General features: G+C 46.0%; 1 protein-coding gene across 4 annotated transcripts in view; it reads left to right on the top strand.

Annotated features, from left to right (window-relative positions):
* LOC122559487 (E3 ubiquitin-protein ligase TRIM33-like) overlaps nt 1-16,935 on the top strand; it is a 113,204-nt gene that overhangs the window by 80,424 nt on the left and 15,845 nt on the right. For 2 of the 4 annotated variants that reach the window (XM_043708987.1, XM_043708986.1), the window contains exons 6-14: nt 983-1,097; nt 2,889-3,035; nt 3,459-3,576; nt 6,013-6,290; nt 7,185-7,343; nt 9,293-9,475; nt 11,740-11,875; nt 12,935-13,007; nt 13,155-13,326. In XM_043708987.1, coding sequence (XP_043564922.1) covers nt 983-1,097; nt 2,889-3,035; nt 3,459-3,576; nt 6,013-6,290; nt 7,185-7,343; nt 9,293-9,475; nt 11,740-11,875; nt 12,935-13,007; nt 13,155-13,326 — 1,381 coding nt within the window. The remainder of the gene's footprint in view (nt 1-982; nt 1,098-2,888; nt 3,036-3,458; nt 3,577-6,012; nt 6,291-7,184; nt 7,344-9,292; nt 9,476-11,739; nt 11,876-12,934; nt 13,008-13,154; nt 13,327-16,935) is intronic. The other 2 variants (XM_043708988.1, XM_043708989.1) reach the window with 2 other exon arrangements.

The following is a 16,935-nucleotide window of genomic DNA, read 5'->3' as shown; positions in this document are numbered from 1 at the left end:
AATTAAAAACCACAAAATACAGAACAGCTATACTCGGCGCAAAGCTCCCAAACAAAGGAACGGGAGCATTGTATATATGCCCGTATTAACTCAGGAGACTCCCTCCAGGGCTTGACAAATCTAACCAACCTGGTTAGACAAACGCCCTAGTTAAGACAACTGACAAATCTATATCCAAATAACTCGAGTAGGGCTGCCATGTCTTATACAAATGGTCTGTTGTGTAGTGCACCATGTTTGTAAAAACAAAAAGCCCAAGGGAATGTGCGCCATAATTAATTTCTGCCATCCCAGCAAGCCCGGCGGTTCTCAGACACCCAGTTCATCAGAATATTCTTCCGTGCACAGTATGCAAAAATATTAAATAGTTTCTTCCCATGCCTGTCTATAGATGGTAAGTTCAGTAGACCTAAGAGGAGAGATATCGAGTCTACTTTGACTTCAGTCCTCAATACCCTCCCTATCTCTCCCGCCACAGCGCTCCAATAAACACGGAGCTTGTGGCATGTCCAGAAGCAATGGGTAAGAGAACCTGCACTTATTTTACATTTGGGGCACACTGAAGATGCCCCTTTTTTAAACTTTGCCAGACGGTCTGGTGCCAGATGAGCCCTGTGCAGAACTTTTAATTGCGTAGCGCATATCCCATTACAGATTTGAGATCTTTCACGTATTCTCCCATATGTTCTCCCATGTCTCAGAGATCTCCACTCCTAGCTCTTGCTCCCAGACCTCAGATAACTGGTCAATATCCTGACAGACCAGGACCCTTGTTTTACTTTTTAACTCGTTAATAACCCTGTAAAACACCTTGGGATGTTTTCACTACATTAAACGGGGCAGGTAAAGGCAAACATTTGTATAGATCTAGCCCCTCTCTCCCTCATCATAAATACAAGGGTAGTTAAATAACTACTTTTCATTTCAGGCATAACATACTAAAAGTTAATAAAGCCCATTAATGTGCATTTTTGTGTTGCAGGATTAATGAAGTCAATGAAAATTGTAAGAAGGTCGAGCAAGACATAAAAGTGGCCGTTTTCACACTCATGATCGAGATCAACAAGAAAGGGAAAGCTTTGTTGCAGCAGCTGGAGGTATCCTGAATCTGTGTCCTCAGATCTCTCTACCCCTTCACTCTTGGCCTCTTGCACGTACTTACGTGTTTCTTTGGCCCAAACATCAGTCATTATTTCAATCATCTTGCCTTTAACCCCCAGAATTCCATCCCCAAACCTCAACCTCAAGGATTCATGATTGATAAGAGCCATAAATAAATTCCAGCATGGAAAGCAACCAATTAGGTTTTGGTGGATCGGGTTTCCCACCACCAAAATCACTGTGACTCTTTCTTGGCATTTCTATCCCCCTTTTGAGCTACTAACATCAGCAATCACCCGTGTGGCCAATTAACCGTTGACAAACCAAGCCCGTTAAGTATCATGTAAACCATCAAAAATAATGGGGGGTGGGTGGGAGATAGGGAGGGAATGGGCTAAACTCAAAAGAATCAGCACCAGTTGATCAAACTCAGCCCTCATTTTAAGCCCACTTAATTTAACCCTTCATCCGTAGCCTCACAGGAGCAGATCCAGACTTGTTTTAAATAGATGGATGGTTTCCACCTCGGCATCAAACTGGGCAGCGAATTCCAGACCTTCCCTTTCTCCCTGGGTGGAAAAAAACAAACCTTTCCTCGTGTCCCTCCTAATCCTTCAAACTCTGCCCCCGTTATTGAACCTGTCTGCTAAGGGAAAGTGGGTCTTCAATGTTAAGTCTATTCAGGCCCCCTGTTCTTTTGTGCACCTCAAGTTCCCATCTCCCGTGTTTTCAGAGAAAGAACACCAGTCTATCTAACCTTTCCTCCTGTATCTGTAATGTTTAAGCTCTAGTGACATTCTTGTAAATCTCCCTTTGTGCTTTCTCCAATGTGACCTTCCTGTAATGTGGTGTCCGGAGCTGTACACAATTCCAGCTGTGGCCTAACCATGTCTTGTATAACTCCAGCAATCCATCTCCTGTGTTTGCTACTTTGCCTAGAGAAGGGAATTGTTCCATATGTGCCGTTTGTACCTGTAGGTAGTTGTCTTGCACCTACAGGAACTTGAGCATTTACTCCAAGGTGTTGCACTTACTGTACCCCTCTCAACACCCTCCTTTTGTTTTTATTATTGTGTATTCCCTTGTTTTATTTGCCCACACCCAAGGTCTAACTTCACACTACTCCCACATTGAATTCCATTTGCCATTTTTCTGTCCATTCAGCCAAGCCATTGATTATCTTCCTGCAAGTCAACAGCCAATCCACATTGCTAGAGTCTGTCTGACCAATTTTAGTGTGGTCTGCAAATTTGCCAGTCATGCCTCCCACATGACTTCCACTCTTGAGACCTGAGCATGCGATTTAGCTGGATGTTTCCCTAGTGGGAGTGCTGCTTTGTTGCAAGCCTTTGACAGAGGTTAAACTGGGGCTCCTCCATTCTCTTGGGTGGCTGGAAAAGAAACCCTTACACCCTCCTAAAAAAGGGCAGTGGAGTTTACCCTGGTCTCCTGGCCGATATTTATTTCTCTGCTAACATCTAGAACTGCATTTTGGGTTACTATTTCATTGCTGTGTTTCTGGGAGCTTGCTGTGCACACATGGACACTGGCCTGTCTGTACAATAGTTTAAAAAGTATGTGATCATTGGCAGAGTGTTTTGGAATGCCCTGTGGTTAGTCAAAACAACCATTTGAGTTGAAGCCAGAATGTTTAAGTTGAGTGGTCAGATATTGTCTCCATGCTAGCATTAAGAATCCCCTGCTTGGGGACATGCTGTGGTGAGTTCTGGTTAATGTGTCAATTTTTTTTTTTTCCCTTTTTTGGGGTTTTTTTTTTCTATCTGCAGAGTGTAACCAAAGACCGTCAAGCGAAACTCCTCCAGCAGCAACTGGAGATCTCTGGGGTGTCCAAACAAGTGGAACATGTCATGAACTTTGCCAAGTGGGCTATCTCCAACAGGAGCAGCATCGCCCTGCTCTACAGTAAAAGGCTGGTAAGGTGATCAAAGTGTCTGAACGTTCAGCCTTGGGCCCCGGGATCTGACACCGCTCCTAGAGAAAGTTCCTGAGCAATGACTGGGGCTGCTGTGTGGGCTTGTTTCTTCTCCCTAGCTCACAGGTACCAAAGCCACGTGGAAGCTCTCGCAGGGATGCTGATCTGGTGGCTGGCATAGTGGTAATCTGACTGGGCACGTCATCCCAAGTTCCAGTTATGCTCTCCGATTCACTGCTGTTGGTGACCAACTGGGGTACACATGTCCCAGCTCTTGACTGGTCCCTCCCCTCTCCCGGAGTGTGGGAAAGGGAGAGAGGATGCGGTTTCGGATTGTACACGCGTGCATCTTCGACAAGGAGTTACACCCCTCTGCTTTGCGCTGGCCCACAGTGCTCAAACCTTGCCTCTCCTCCGATTGCAGATCACCTTTCAGCTGAGGTACATTCTCCGAGCCCGATGTGACGCGTCACCGGTGGCGACCAGCTCTGTTCGATTTCACTGCGACCCGACCTTCTGGGCCAAGAATGTCCTCAACTTGGGTATGAGAAGCGAGATGGAGGCAGCCCTCCTGCCAGACCCGGTTGAGCGAGGGAACTTCGTTTTCAGTGTCTTGCGAGTAAACTGTTTAAGTATTTAGTGGGAATTCTCAAACGCCCGTGTTGTGTGTTCTGAGCACTCATTCTCTGGAGCTTTAATCCAGCTCTCTGGAACGTGAGTGCAGTAACAATCTTCCTTTGCTTGACACCTCTTGTTTGTACGTTTCCCCCACCCCCAAAGGCACTGGCTCCATGGGGTGCAGTCTGCCAGTGTCTTCTGCTGCTACCTCTACTCCCCCTTTTGCCAACCTTTATGTTGGTCCAACTTGTCCACGCCGACCAGATATCCTAAATAAATCTAGTTCCATTTGTCAGCATTTGGCCCATATCTTATTCATAGACCCATCAGATGCCTTTTAAATGCTGTGATAGTATCCACCTCCACCACTTCCTCTGGCAGCTCATTCCATACACTCACTCATCAACCCCTGTGTGAAAAGGTTGCCCCTTAAGTCGCTTTTAAATCTTTTCCCACCCTCACCTTCAACCCCCTAGTTTATAGAGGTTTATAAAATCCTGGGGGGCGGAGATGAGTTGCCTAGGGTAGTTATTTCCCTAGGGTGGAGCAGTTGAAAACTAGAGAGTAAATGTTTAAGGTGAGAGGAGAAAGATTTAAAAGGGAACCAAGTGGCAACTTTTTCACACACAGGGTAGTTTGTCTGTGAATGAACTACCAAAGGATGTGGTAGATGAGGTACAGTTACGATAGGTGCAGGAATAGGAATGGTTTGGAGGGATATGGGCCAAATGCAGGTAAGTGGGACTAGTTTAGCTTGGGAATCTTGGTTGGCACAGATGAGTTGGTTCAAAGGGTCTGTTTCGGTGCTCTCTAACTCCAGAGAATGGTCATCCTGAGTGAGGGCTTCTCATCTCTCAGCCTGCAGAACTTCAAAGCTGCAGCCTGCTGGCAGACATTCTTTGCTGAGTCAGTGTTAGCTCTTGTGCAAATTGTGTGGTGAGGTGTGGGTGTGTGTGTTCAGTGGGTGGGTGTGTCTGTGTTGGGTGTGTGCATGAGTGGCTAAGTTGTACACGCTATGTACTGCTTTCTGACCAGTGAGGGGAAGATTGGCTGATTTGTGAGTGCTACTTCAAGAAACCATAATTTAGCACTGAAGGTACACTGCAATATTAAAGTGCTATCTTTCTGAAAGAACTTTAAGCAGAGGCCCTCTTTGGTGTGTGCCATAAACTCTGTGGCACTGAATGAAGAGGAGCTTATCCCCAGTGACTTGGTTAATGTTTAAACACAATACATTTGCTAGAATAATTAGAATGAAGGAATTTTTATTTTGCGAGGTAAGGATATAATGGAGCAAGGGATGGATGAGGGGAGCTCAAAAGAATAAGAGTGAAGCTGAATCAGCAGAATGACCCACTCTTAGCTAATCTTTTGTAACATCACTACAGGAAAGTTAGCCAGTGATTTTACTGTTAGTGAGATGCTTCAGGATGGGAAGGGGGAAAGCGATGGCCTAGTGGTATTATTTAATTTGATTAGATTAGATTACTCAGTGTGGAGACAGGCCCTTCAGCCCAACCCAGACCCATTCCCTTACATTTACCCCTTCACCTAACACTATGGGCAATTTAGCAAGGCCAATTCACCTAACCTGCACATCTTTGGACTGTGGGAGGAAACCGGAGCACCCGGAGGAAACCCACGTAGACACTGGGAGAATGTGCAAACTCCACACAGACAGTCGCCCGAGGCAGGAAATGAACCCGGGTCTCTGGTGCTGTGAGGCAGCAGTGCTAACCACTGTGCCACCGTGTTGCTGGACTGTTAATCCAGAAACTCAGCTGGTGGCCCGGGGACCCAGGTTCGAATTCCTCCACGTCAGAATTTGAATTCCATAAACAAAGTCTTTGAAAGATTCTAATGATGACCATGAATTCATTGTTGGTTGTCAGAAAAATACATTTGGTTCACTAATGTCCTTTAGGGAAGGAAACCTACCTGGTCTGACCTACATGTGACTCCAGGCACACAGCAAAGTGATTGACTCTTAACCATCCTCTGGGCAATTAGGGATGGGCAATAAATGCTGATATCCAGATCTGACAGGAGCTATATAAATGCAAATCATTTGTTTAATTCAAATTAAAGATGAGATCAGCCATGGTCTTACTGAATGGCAGAATAGGCTAATAAGGCTGAGTGGTCTAATTCTTGTTTTTTGTTTATAATTTAATTAGGTATTATTTTTATGCTTCCCTTTTTCTTTTATGGCTTTAAAGTGGGGATAGCAAACTGCATTGTCAGTGTTTGTTGTTTGTATTCGTTTCACCCTTAAATAAAGAGGCGATGGAGGCAGTTGCGAGTGCTTTGATCTAAAGTAGAAGATTCATGTGTTTTCCTCCTCCCTTCGCTCCTGTCAGGTTCTTTGGTCTTGGACAAGAATCCGCCAGCCTCCAGTAGTGGCCCGAACGTGCCCACGGGGCTGAGTATGCAGTCCCAGGACAGTAACACAGCAAAGGTGCACGGCCAAATTAACCTGGCCCAGCTTCGCCTCCAGCATATGCAGCAGCAGGTCATGGCTCAGAGGATTCAGCAGCGGATGCACCAGATGAGGCCTATCCTGCCAGTCGCCCAGCAGCCTAGGCCTCCAGGCCCCCACTTAGGGCAGCAGCAGCCGCCTCTGTCTCCCAACAGCCAGGTGAGTGCTCGTCGTGAGGGGACTGGCTAAGTCACAAAGAGCTTACCTCCCAGCGTTGGCTTCAAAGGGCTTGGATCGTGTGACACCTGGTGTTCTTCCAGCCTGAATGACTGCCTGACTTTTATGGTCAGGATGTATGATCACCAGCCCGTTCTTGGCACTGTTTTACTGACTTGCCAGTGAGAGAGAACAGGTAACATCCGCACTTTGATGTTAGCGAGAAATTGTGCATAACAGAATTGAAACAGTACAGGTGGAGACCATTCAGTCCGCTGCACCTGCTCTGGCTCTTCAGATGAGAACCATTACCTGGTGCCAATGTATTCACCTTGGTCTGGATTTGGTCAGTTGTTTGTTATGGGAAAGTTCCCAGGCTGCCAGGAATTGCTGCTATGAAAATATTTTAAAATTAGCCACAGTGTTTTTTGATTCCTTTCACAATACCTTTTTAGTGAGGAGGGAAGGACAGGAACAGTGTCTTGTATCCAGACATTTAAAAATCCAAGTTATCCAAAATGTTTTATATCCGTTTTAATTGTGTGAAATGACTTAGAGTAACCTAGATGGACAATTTGGGCTCTACCTTGGCACAGGATGACTCCTTGCGAGTTATTGGCTGCACCACTTTGTGCTCTGCTCTATCCCATAGTCCATGTGACCTTTGACCTGACTCAATACCTAAAGTCAGGCTTTTTGAGATACTGTACTTGTCACAGCTCAGAATTAACAGAGCGCTTTAAATGTGATGAGAATGACACCTTTTCATGAAACGGGGTTTTGTCTGCCTGGGTTCCGGTTTTGAGTGCGGATGTTTGGAAGCAGTCGGGAACGTACTTTTCCTGGCAGGAGGGTTATTGCCAAAGCTCACCTCATTTTATGCTCCTGTCTGCTCAGTCCCTGCAGCCGCCTCGCCTGATCAGCCTCCAGAGCCTGCAGAGGAGCAACACCAACGTGCCCCCTCCCCCGGCCCAGCAGATGCGCATGCCTCCCAACACCGTCAGGATGACGGGGCCCCAGCAACACATCGCTGCTACCAGCCCGCTAATGAGACAGGTAGGACAGGTCAGCCAGAGGAAGACCCGAAGGAGCCATGAGGTTACAATGACCGAGTGCTGTCTGTATTAAATTCTTGTACACCATGTTCCACATTTGGCTGGATAGCTGGGAGTGTAGTTAAATAATGAGTCATGATCTCCTAGTTTTTTTTTTGCTTGATTCGAATTATTATTGTCACATGTCCTTCAGGGAAGGAAACTGCCATCCTTACCTGGTCTGGCCTACATGTGACTGCAAACCCACAACAAAGTGGTTGATTCTTAACTGCTCTCCGGGCAATCAGGGATGGAAAATACATGCTGGCCTAGCCAGCGACGCCTTCATCCTGTTAAAGCATAAAGTAAAAAAACGTACCTAGGTAAAATGAAAAGTTCTGTTTTGCGTGCAGGCAGATCATACCATACAAAGTGCATTAGGATAATAGAACTGAAAAGAGCCGAACTACTGGAAGATACGTAAGAAAAAGAACTGCTGTAGGGAGCTCGCAACGAGTCACCATGCTTTGGCGCCATCTTGGTAAGCTGGGGGAGCAGACTCAATGGGCTGAATAGCTTACCCCTGCTCCTATCACTAATGGTCTTAGTGAAACCTGACACAACTTCCAAATGTCTGCCATTTATATTAATATCTGCTGTGCCCTGGTCTCCATTTCAGTCTGGTTACACTCTCTCTACTTTTTATCTGAAAAGTGCTACATAAATGTAAGTTGGCTGTTGTTTTGGAAAGTTGGGTCGAATGGTTTGGAACTAGATTACTGTGGATTGCTTCTGATATCGAATTGCATTGGGAAACCCCACCTGTTTTCTGTAACCTGCAAAGCAAGCTGAAGGAGTGGGAGGCCTAACCCTAATTTACATGGTCATATAGGCTAAAATGCTGTGTGGGAATGAAGTTTCAATAAAAGTGGCAGAGCTGGTGGAAATCTGGTGAAGGGATATTGTGAAACAGAATGACGAGCCGTAAGAAGGGATAAAACACCCTTCTAATCACCTGTTTTCAAAGCAGCTACTTATTCTGACACAAGGCAACATAAAAGGTACTTCCATAACGTCACCATGCAGTGGTTCTTGCTAAAGTCACCATATCAGTTCAGCCTTCCCTGATCTGACGGGCAGTTTATGACTTATTTGAGTTTAGCATTGTTCGAAAACCCAGCTTTTACCAAGACTTCATAAACATCGTGCTTCATTTTAAATGTTCGCATTGTTTCGAGTGCTCCGGTCCGCCTTGTCTCTTGAATTCATCCAGGAGGATTTAACTACAGGAAGCTGTGTGTGGGTGTGTGTCTGGCCAACCAAGCAAGGGAACTGTAGTCCTCTTCAGCAAGAGCATATTCAGGGATATGGACCACTGGCAATTAACATCGGAGATAGACCGAGTGATTTGGAGCAGAGAGAATTCCATTGCTTAAAAGGGGGATTTCACCTTGTGAAATGAATTCTTTTTACTTAATTCCAACCTTCCTGTTAACAGAAGAGAATTTGCATTGACGTGAATACATGTCTGAAAATTCTTCTCAACATGTTGAATTATTTTGGATGTGCAAACGTTAAGCAGACCAGTGCAGCAGCCATTTTCTGCCACTTGTAGTTCCATAAATGTGATGGACGGGTCATGGTTGATGTGTTGGATGAGAGGAATATTGGTCAGGGGAGTTCCTGGCCTAGCTATACTGGATTGTTATTGTACCCCCCCCCTTCACTTCGATAGGACCAGTAGATAGTGCTATAGTGTGAAGGATGGCACATCTGCCAATGCAGCACACCCTCAGCACTTCACCGCAGTGTCTCGAGGTTGCGAGTTTGAGGCACGACCCAGAGGGAGAGTGCTGCACACGGAGCACAACTGAGAACGGTCACTGTGAATGAGTAACATTTGAGGCCGTCGTTGTATGTTTTACTGTTTGCATTTTCTGCCTTTCCTCCCCCCCCCACTGTCTTTCTCAGCACTACAATCCTGGAAACGTGAGGCCCTTCCTAGTAGCCAGCTCGACAGCCCCCTCTTACCCTTCAATGCTCTTTGTGACTGCAAGTGAGGCTTCCAAACACCTGATTCCAATGACTGAGCTGCTCCCAGCTGTTACCAACCCTGAGCATCTCTCCTGCCTTCCCGATATACCTCAGATTCAGGTAAAAGCGACCACACCACGCGCCGGGCCCTTCGCCAAGGTGTGACTCGGAGGATGAGAGAGCTTAGGGGTGGGTGTCGAATAAGCCTAAAGGGAAACTTTAATGGTTGGTACAGTGTTGGCGCTGAAGGGGTATCCCAAACTAAGTCTAACAGGTTTGAGTCTATCAGGTTGAATCCATTACTGATATACCAGCTCTGCATGTGCACTATATTGATATCAGGCTATCACTTGCTAATGTTGACAGCATTTCGTTGAGCCATGGAGAGGTGAGATGTTAAACTCTGTCTGGTGGCTCTCTTGGTTCAGATAGATGTCAAAGATGGCACCAAGGAAAGTAGGGTGTTAAAATGGTCTCCCAGACAACATTCCTTTCCTCACAGTTACCAGTGACCCCTGCAATCCCCAGTGGCTGCTCTTTTAGTCTGTACATAGAATATTACAGCGCAGTGCAGGCTCTTCGGCCCTCGATGTTGCGCTGACCTGTGAAATCAATCTGAAGCCCATCTAGCCTACACTATTTCATTCTTGTCCATATGTCTATTCAATGACCATTTAAATGCCCTTAAGGTTGGCGAGTCTACTACTGTTGTACGAGATGAGTTATTTTGAGTTACCTAAAGAAGGCTGTACAAGGTACAATGCCTGCCTTCCCTTTGGGATTCCTTGAGGTGTGCATTCTGAATGAAGAGGAATTAGCCACTCGAGGGATAATCCAGCCTCTACTGAACACTGTTCTAGTTGGAAGAACAGGATTGTTTGCAGGTGTGGAATGAGCTTGCTGTTTTGGGGGTTGTCCTTCCTTGGGTGTGTTTTTGATGCCTTGGAAACTTTAAAGTGCTTGAGGAGGAGTTGGTTGCATTTATTTAGCACCTCTGGGATGTTTCTCTGATTGCTTCACAGGACAGTAAACCAACACAGTTTGGCACTGTGCCACACTGGGAGAGATTAAGACAAGTGCATAGAAGCTTTGTCGATGACGTAGAGTTTATGGAATGTCGGAATGGGGGGAGAGAGGGAGGAATTCAGTGATCTCCTGACTTTTGAGTTTTTCCAATCCCTAAGCAGTTGGTGCTGGCTCTCCGTGGTAGTTTGGGTTCTCTCATTGGGCCCGAGGTGGATGATTTACCGAGCCCAGTGATCCGGGCTGCTGAACGTAGATTGAAGGAAGAGTTGCTTTACAAATGATAGTGGCAGAAAAATATCTTTTTTTTTCCCCCTCTCTCTCATTTTACCCTGTCTTTTCTTCCCCTCTTTTTTTTTTTCCCCTCCCTCTTTTTTTTTCATCCCCCTGAACAAATGTTCCAATAGCAGAGCACTGTCCCTGCTGCTGAGTTGGAGAGATTTCTAATTCACAAAAGCCGTACTTTTTCTTTCCTTGAATCGTTCATTGTCATTTTGCACTCAGCAATGTAACCCATATTTTGAATGGACTTCAACCATTGAAAGTTCACTGTGGTTCACATTTTGAGTGCAGATCATTTGCTTCCCCTGTGAGCGATACCATTAGGAACTGCCTGTGGGTAAATTATTTTCAGGGATTCGCATTTGCACAGTCCTGTTCTGTCTCCGGCATGTAGGAGACGACTCCTGAAAGGCTGAATCACCACCACAAAACTGAAATAGGGAGAATGCCTTGCATTTATGTAGCACATTCCATAATCTCTGCTTTGAACATTTTACAGCCAATGGACCACTTTGGAAGTGGAGTCACTGTTGTAATATCAGAAATGTGGTAGCTAATCTGTACACAGCAAGGTCCTACTTAAGTGTTTGAGGTAGATGACAAGACCGTGTTAGTGTCGGAGGACACCAATTTAGTCTTGTCATAGATTAGATTAGATTCCCTATAGTGTGGAAACAGGCCCTTTGGCCCAACCAGCCCACACTGACCCTCCAAAGAGTAACCCACTCAGACCCATTTCCCTCTGACTATTGCACCTAACACTACGGGCAATTTAGCATGGCCAATTCACCTGACCTGCACAGCTTTAGACTGTGGGAGGAAACCAGAGCACCCGGAGGAAACCGACACAGACACGGGGAGAATGTGCAAACTCCACACAGTGACCTGAGGCTGGAATTGAACCTGGGACCCTGGTGCTGTAAGGCAGCAGTGCCGCCCTAGTCTCACTTGTCTGTTACCACTAGGTGTCCACTGCCTCAGTCATCAATCATTTAACTGTTGAGTAATCTAAGCGCTTGAAATACTTAAGAGCAGAATGTTTGAACAGTGCCCTTTTTTGTTTCTCATTGGAACTACAGCTGGATGATGCAGGGTCAGTGTTGCTGGAAAGCTTATTGACCAGAGAGCGGAACGGCAATAGTGTGGCAGCAAGACCTTCGGCGACCAGTACCAACCCTTCCCCTGGCCCTTCCATCCCTTCTCCTGGCCACTCAGGTAAATCAGTGCCGCTGTTATCCACAGGGTGGAGCTCAGTGTACATACATCGAAAGCACATGTTCAGTAGCAGTGGGTGTGACGGGAAGAATTTTCATACAGGTGGGACTGCTAGGCAAATTTGCAATGTCGCACATTGTAATTGTGTGCCTATAGTAATATTTCTGAATAAAATGGTAATTTTGTTTTTTCTTGAGGATTAAGGGGGAAAAGTCTCCGAAGGTCACTGATTTCAATAGTAAAGCTGCAGTCAGTTAGCCATCTTTGTCAGTCATGCCATCCTCCCTGTCACCCTTTTGTTGAACTTTGATTTTGGTGACGAGGGCATTGTGCTAAGGTCCTGCACAGAGCTCTGCACCAATGGCTGGTCTTCTGCCTTTGTCCAACACAGTGCTCCTGCTGTCTGAAACCATGCATTACAGGAGCCTTAAGTTGCATAGTGGTAATGTCACAGGACTAGGCATCCAGAAAACCAGGGCTAATGTTCTGGTGAAGTTTAAATTAAATATTGTTTAAAAAAATTCTGGAGTAAATAGCTAGCCTCATGTTGTTTGTTGTAAGAATCCAACTGGGTCACTAATGCCTTTTCTCGGGAGGGAAATCTGCCACCGTTACCTGGTCTGGTCTACATGTGACTCGAGGCCCAAGCAGTGTGGGTGACTCTAAAATACTCCTTACGCAATTTAGGGTGGGCAATAAATGTCCGCGTTCGCAGGAAGGACTTTTTTTAAAAAAAAACCGTCTTGGTAGTGAGAGACACATACTTCCTGGAATCTGTTTCCTGAACGAGCTCAGACTTGGACTTGACTGTGACGGCTCCATGTTGTCCAATGCCTTGGAGCATTCCATGCAATTGAATTGAAGCCTGGCTTTGTCTTGGTTCACACAGCACCATGTCGGATGTTGCAGGGAGGATATGATCAGATTGGATTTCGATGGCCTAACAGCCGTGAACTCTGATATCAGAGAGGCCACGTTTAATCAAGCATTGATGGGCGCAAGGGTTGGATTTGTGTTGGGTTCTTTGTCATTTAGACCCTGCTTTCTCTTGTGTCTTAGGGTCAGTGACCATCACCAATGTCCACATTCCAGGACGTACATCCAGCACCTCCAGCACTGGTAGCAGAGGCAGGTGAGTGTGAGCCTTTGGCCATCTGTATAAATGAACCCTGCCTTCTGAATAGACTCCCCGCCTTAATTTCCTTGGTGTGTCTCCCTATCACACTCTCAATCTCACACTCTCTCTATCTCTCTCTCTCTCTCTCTCTCCCTGTTTCAGTTGCACCTCATCGAGTAGGCTCTCGAGACCAGAGCCCCAGCAGATGACTCCAGTCGTTCGCTTGGAACCCATTAAAATCAAACAGGAGACCGTGACTGAGGATGACCTCTGTGATTTCCCCATCATTGTCGTGAAACAAGAGCCTGGGGAAGAAGATACTGACCATTGTGAGGTTAGTTTCAGCTCTTTTTTTTTAACCATGGAAAAATCCAGTCAGCACTATTTAAACCATTCTTTTGGTGAGTTTTCCAATAGCTTTTTAAAACGTTATTACATTATATAATATAATTTTATAACGGTCTGAAGTGGTTGTTGATTGTAAGATCGGGACCGTGGCTCAATGATTGCTTCCAAATGCTTTCCATTTCTTGTCATAATCACCCTGTTCTGATACTACAACATACTTCTGGAGCAGGTGGGACTTGAACTCAGGCCTTCGAGTTCCTTTGATCTCAAGTCTGATCTGTTGTACCAATCAAACTCCATCAATTAATTTACAATTAGTTGACAACTCCCATTTATTGTTTGTCAAGTAACTACCAGGATATGGAGAGGAAACATGCAGGGTCTTTGGATTGTTTTTGTTCTTCTCAATGTTTGGGATGCCTCTACCTAGAGGGCCAACTTTCCTCCTTGTGACTGACTTTGAGATTTGTCCTTAAACCTGAACCTGCCGCTTTCTACCACCTTGTTCCGCTCCACTCGCTTTTCATCTTCCAGTTTCTTAATCTCTCCTTTTCCTCCTGTTCTCGGGATGTTATTGTCTTCCACCTTTTAATTGCTCCCTTAGCTCAGTCCCACTTTTCACTACTTCACACTGAAGTTTCATCTGCTGCGCTATCCTCCTCCCTCTGCCTCCTGACCAAATGACTTCCCTCAGCTTCATGAATGTTGATATTACTCAAGAGGGCATGATTAATGGCCCTTTTCTCTTACTTTCTAAGCCATTGTGATAAACTGCATTGCAGAAGAGCTGTTCTCTGCATGACCTGTTAAACTGTGGCTCTGTCGACCCTCTGGTAAAAGATCCTGTGTTCCACGCTGAAGAAAAGGAGGCAAGTTTTCTGGAATGTTCTGGCCAATATTGAACCTTCCATTGGGCATCACTAAATCGACTGCTGTTTTCCCTATTTTACCACAGTGTCCTTCAAAATGCATTTCAAAAATCTACTTAATTCAGTGTAAAGTGCTGTGGGGCATCCTGACCGGTTCAGTGGTGCTGTATATGGTAAACGCAGTATACTAGTTAATTTGGCATGTAGGATGGTCCCATTTTCTCAGGTCCAGAAGAGAACCCTCTCCCTGCTCCCTCAGCACATTTGTCTGCTCAAAAAATGCTATGCGCATGTTTGGAATTAGCCTCAATTATCCACCTCTGATGTGTACGTTTTAATTACAACAGGATTAAGTTGGCAATGCAGCCTGTGATGCTAAAATGTGAGAGGGGGAGAGCGGTTTAACACACATCACAAAGACCAGTGATCAGAAATGAGTTCTCAGGCAAATGAGTGAAATATTAGGCTAATTTCAAGCTCAAAGTCGTAACATTTACAATCTTGTTAAATAACTCTGCTGTAAGGGAGTTTGTGGTTAGTGAAATTCTGTTGTGAGAATGGAAGAAGTTGTTTCACCTTAAAGAGAGTACGATAATTTTCAGCAGCTGCTGAAAATTTTTAGCCTTTATACTTCAGCTGCTGAGATTACCAACATTTGTGCGAAGATTTGTAGCTCGGGTGCTTGTTGTTGTGGTTCTGTTCGCCGAGCTGGAAGTTTTTGTTGCAAACGTTTCGTCCCCTGGCTAGGCGACATCATCAGTGCTTGGGAGCCTCCTGCGAAGCGCCTCTTTGATGTTTCCTCCGGTGTTTATAGTGGTCTGTCCCTGCCGCTTCCGGTTGTCGGTTTCAGCTGTCCGCTGTAGTGGTTGGTATATTGGGTCCAGGTCGATGGACTACTATCATAGGGCAAGCCAGACAGAGAACAGCCAGGGAATTCCTAGAGGCATGGCATTCATCCACAAACTCCATCAACAAACACATCGACCTGGACCCAATATACCAACCACTACAGCGGACAGCTGAAACTGACAACTGGAAGCGGCAGGGACAGACCACTATAAACACCGGAGGAAACATCAAAGAAGCGCTTCGCAGGAGGCTCCCAAGCACTGATGATGTCGCCTAGCCAGGGGACGAAACGTTTGCAACAAAAACTTCCAGCTCGGCGAACAGAATCACAATTACCAACATTCTCCATGCTTTACCCACATTGTCAATGTTGTCCGCCGGTCCCGGTCTCGGTCCGCCGGTCCCGGTCTCGGTCCGCCGGTCCCGGTCTCGGTCCGCCGGTCCCGGTCTGCGTCTCGGTCTGCCGGTCTCTCGGTCTCTCTCTCTGGGCCTCTCGGTCTGCCGGTCTCTCGGGCTCTCTCTCTGGGTCTCGGTCTGCCGGTCTCGGTCTCTCTCTCTGGGTCTCGGTCTCGCTCTGCCGGTCTGGGTCTCGCTCTGCCGGTCTGGGTCTCGCTCTGCCGGTCTCGGTCTCTGTCCCTAACACTGGTCATTGTGACACTGAGGCCCTTTGATAGTCTGAGTGATCGTGGTTTTCTGCGACAACACTAGACATTGTCATTCATAAAGTAACTACGTTGACTTGCTACCACTCAGAAATCTTTCTTGTAATTGGGGTTTCATTTTTCCCAACACCAGTGGTTCACGTTTTATACTTGATTCATTTTTAGAAGATTTTATAAATTATATTTACAAATCTAGAGTTAAAAACAAGTTATTCCCTCCCTCCCTCCCCCTTCACAAGTGTTGCGCAATTTTGAGGCCTAGATTTGCTCCGAAAACACACTTGTTTTGGTAATGTTTTCTGTCTCTCAATCTTTCCTTCCAATTATAACCTACTGGCTTCCAGGATGAATAGGGTTGGTCTCATGGTTTACTTCATCTCCTGTTCATTACTGCATGGTGTACCCACTGTGGAATCCTGGCTCTGTACCTGAGGTCCTTGGTTGAAAATCTAGATAGCTATCACCGGCTGGGATTTCCACCAGATTCGGCAGTTTTCTGGATGGCACTCATAATAGCATGGGTTAGGCACCCTACAGAGAGGGCAGTAGCAGAATTACCTTTTTTGTATTGGGGCAACCAAGTGGCAGTCTTACTCATGAGAAGTTGCAAAGTTAAGACTTGTACCATAATGCAGTGCTCATATACAGAATATGCGAGATGAAGGAAAATCTAATTTACTGAGAGAAATATTCCAAGAATTGACTATTAATTTTTTAAAATAATACACTTCCATTATATGGAGATGCCTGGCAAGCCCATGCTGGTTGCCCTTGTGAAAGCTCCCCACCTCTTCCTCCACTACATTGATGACTGCATTGGCGCCACCTCATGCTCCCGCAAGGAAGTTGAGCAGTTCATCAACTTCACTGACACATTCCACCCCGACCTTAAATTTACCTGGACCATCTCTGACACCTCCCTCCCCTTCCTGGACCTCTCCATCTCCATTAATGACGACCGACATGACACTGACCTTTTTTTACAAACCCTCAGACTCCCATAGCTACCTGGATTACATCTCTTCCCACCCTACCTCCTGCAAAAATGCAATCCCATATTCCTAATTCCTCCGTCTCTGCTCCCAAGAGGTCCAGTTCCACCACAGAACACACCAGATGGCCTCCTTCAAAGATCGCAATTTCCCTTCTCACGTGGTTGAAGAAGCCGGCATCATCCACATCCCGCACCTCCGCCCTCAGACCCCACCCCTCCAA

Source organism: Chiloscyllium plagiosum, chromosome 19 (assembly GCF_004010195.1).
Source record: "Chiloscyllium plagiosum isolate BGI_BamShark_2017 chromosome 19, ASM401019v2, whole genome shotgun sequence".
NCBI classification, from domain to species: domain Eukaryota; kingdom Metazoa; phylum Chordata; class Chondrichthyes; order Orectolobiformes; family Hemiscylliidae; genus Chiloscyllium; species Chiloscyllium plagiosum.
Note: the sequence above shows the minus strand (reverse complement) of the source record. Positions and strands in the feature narration are given on the sequence as shown.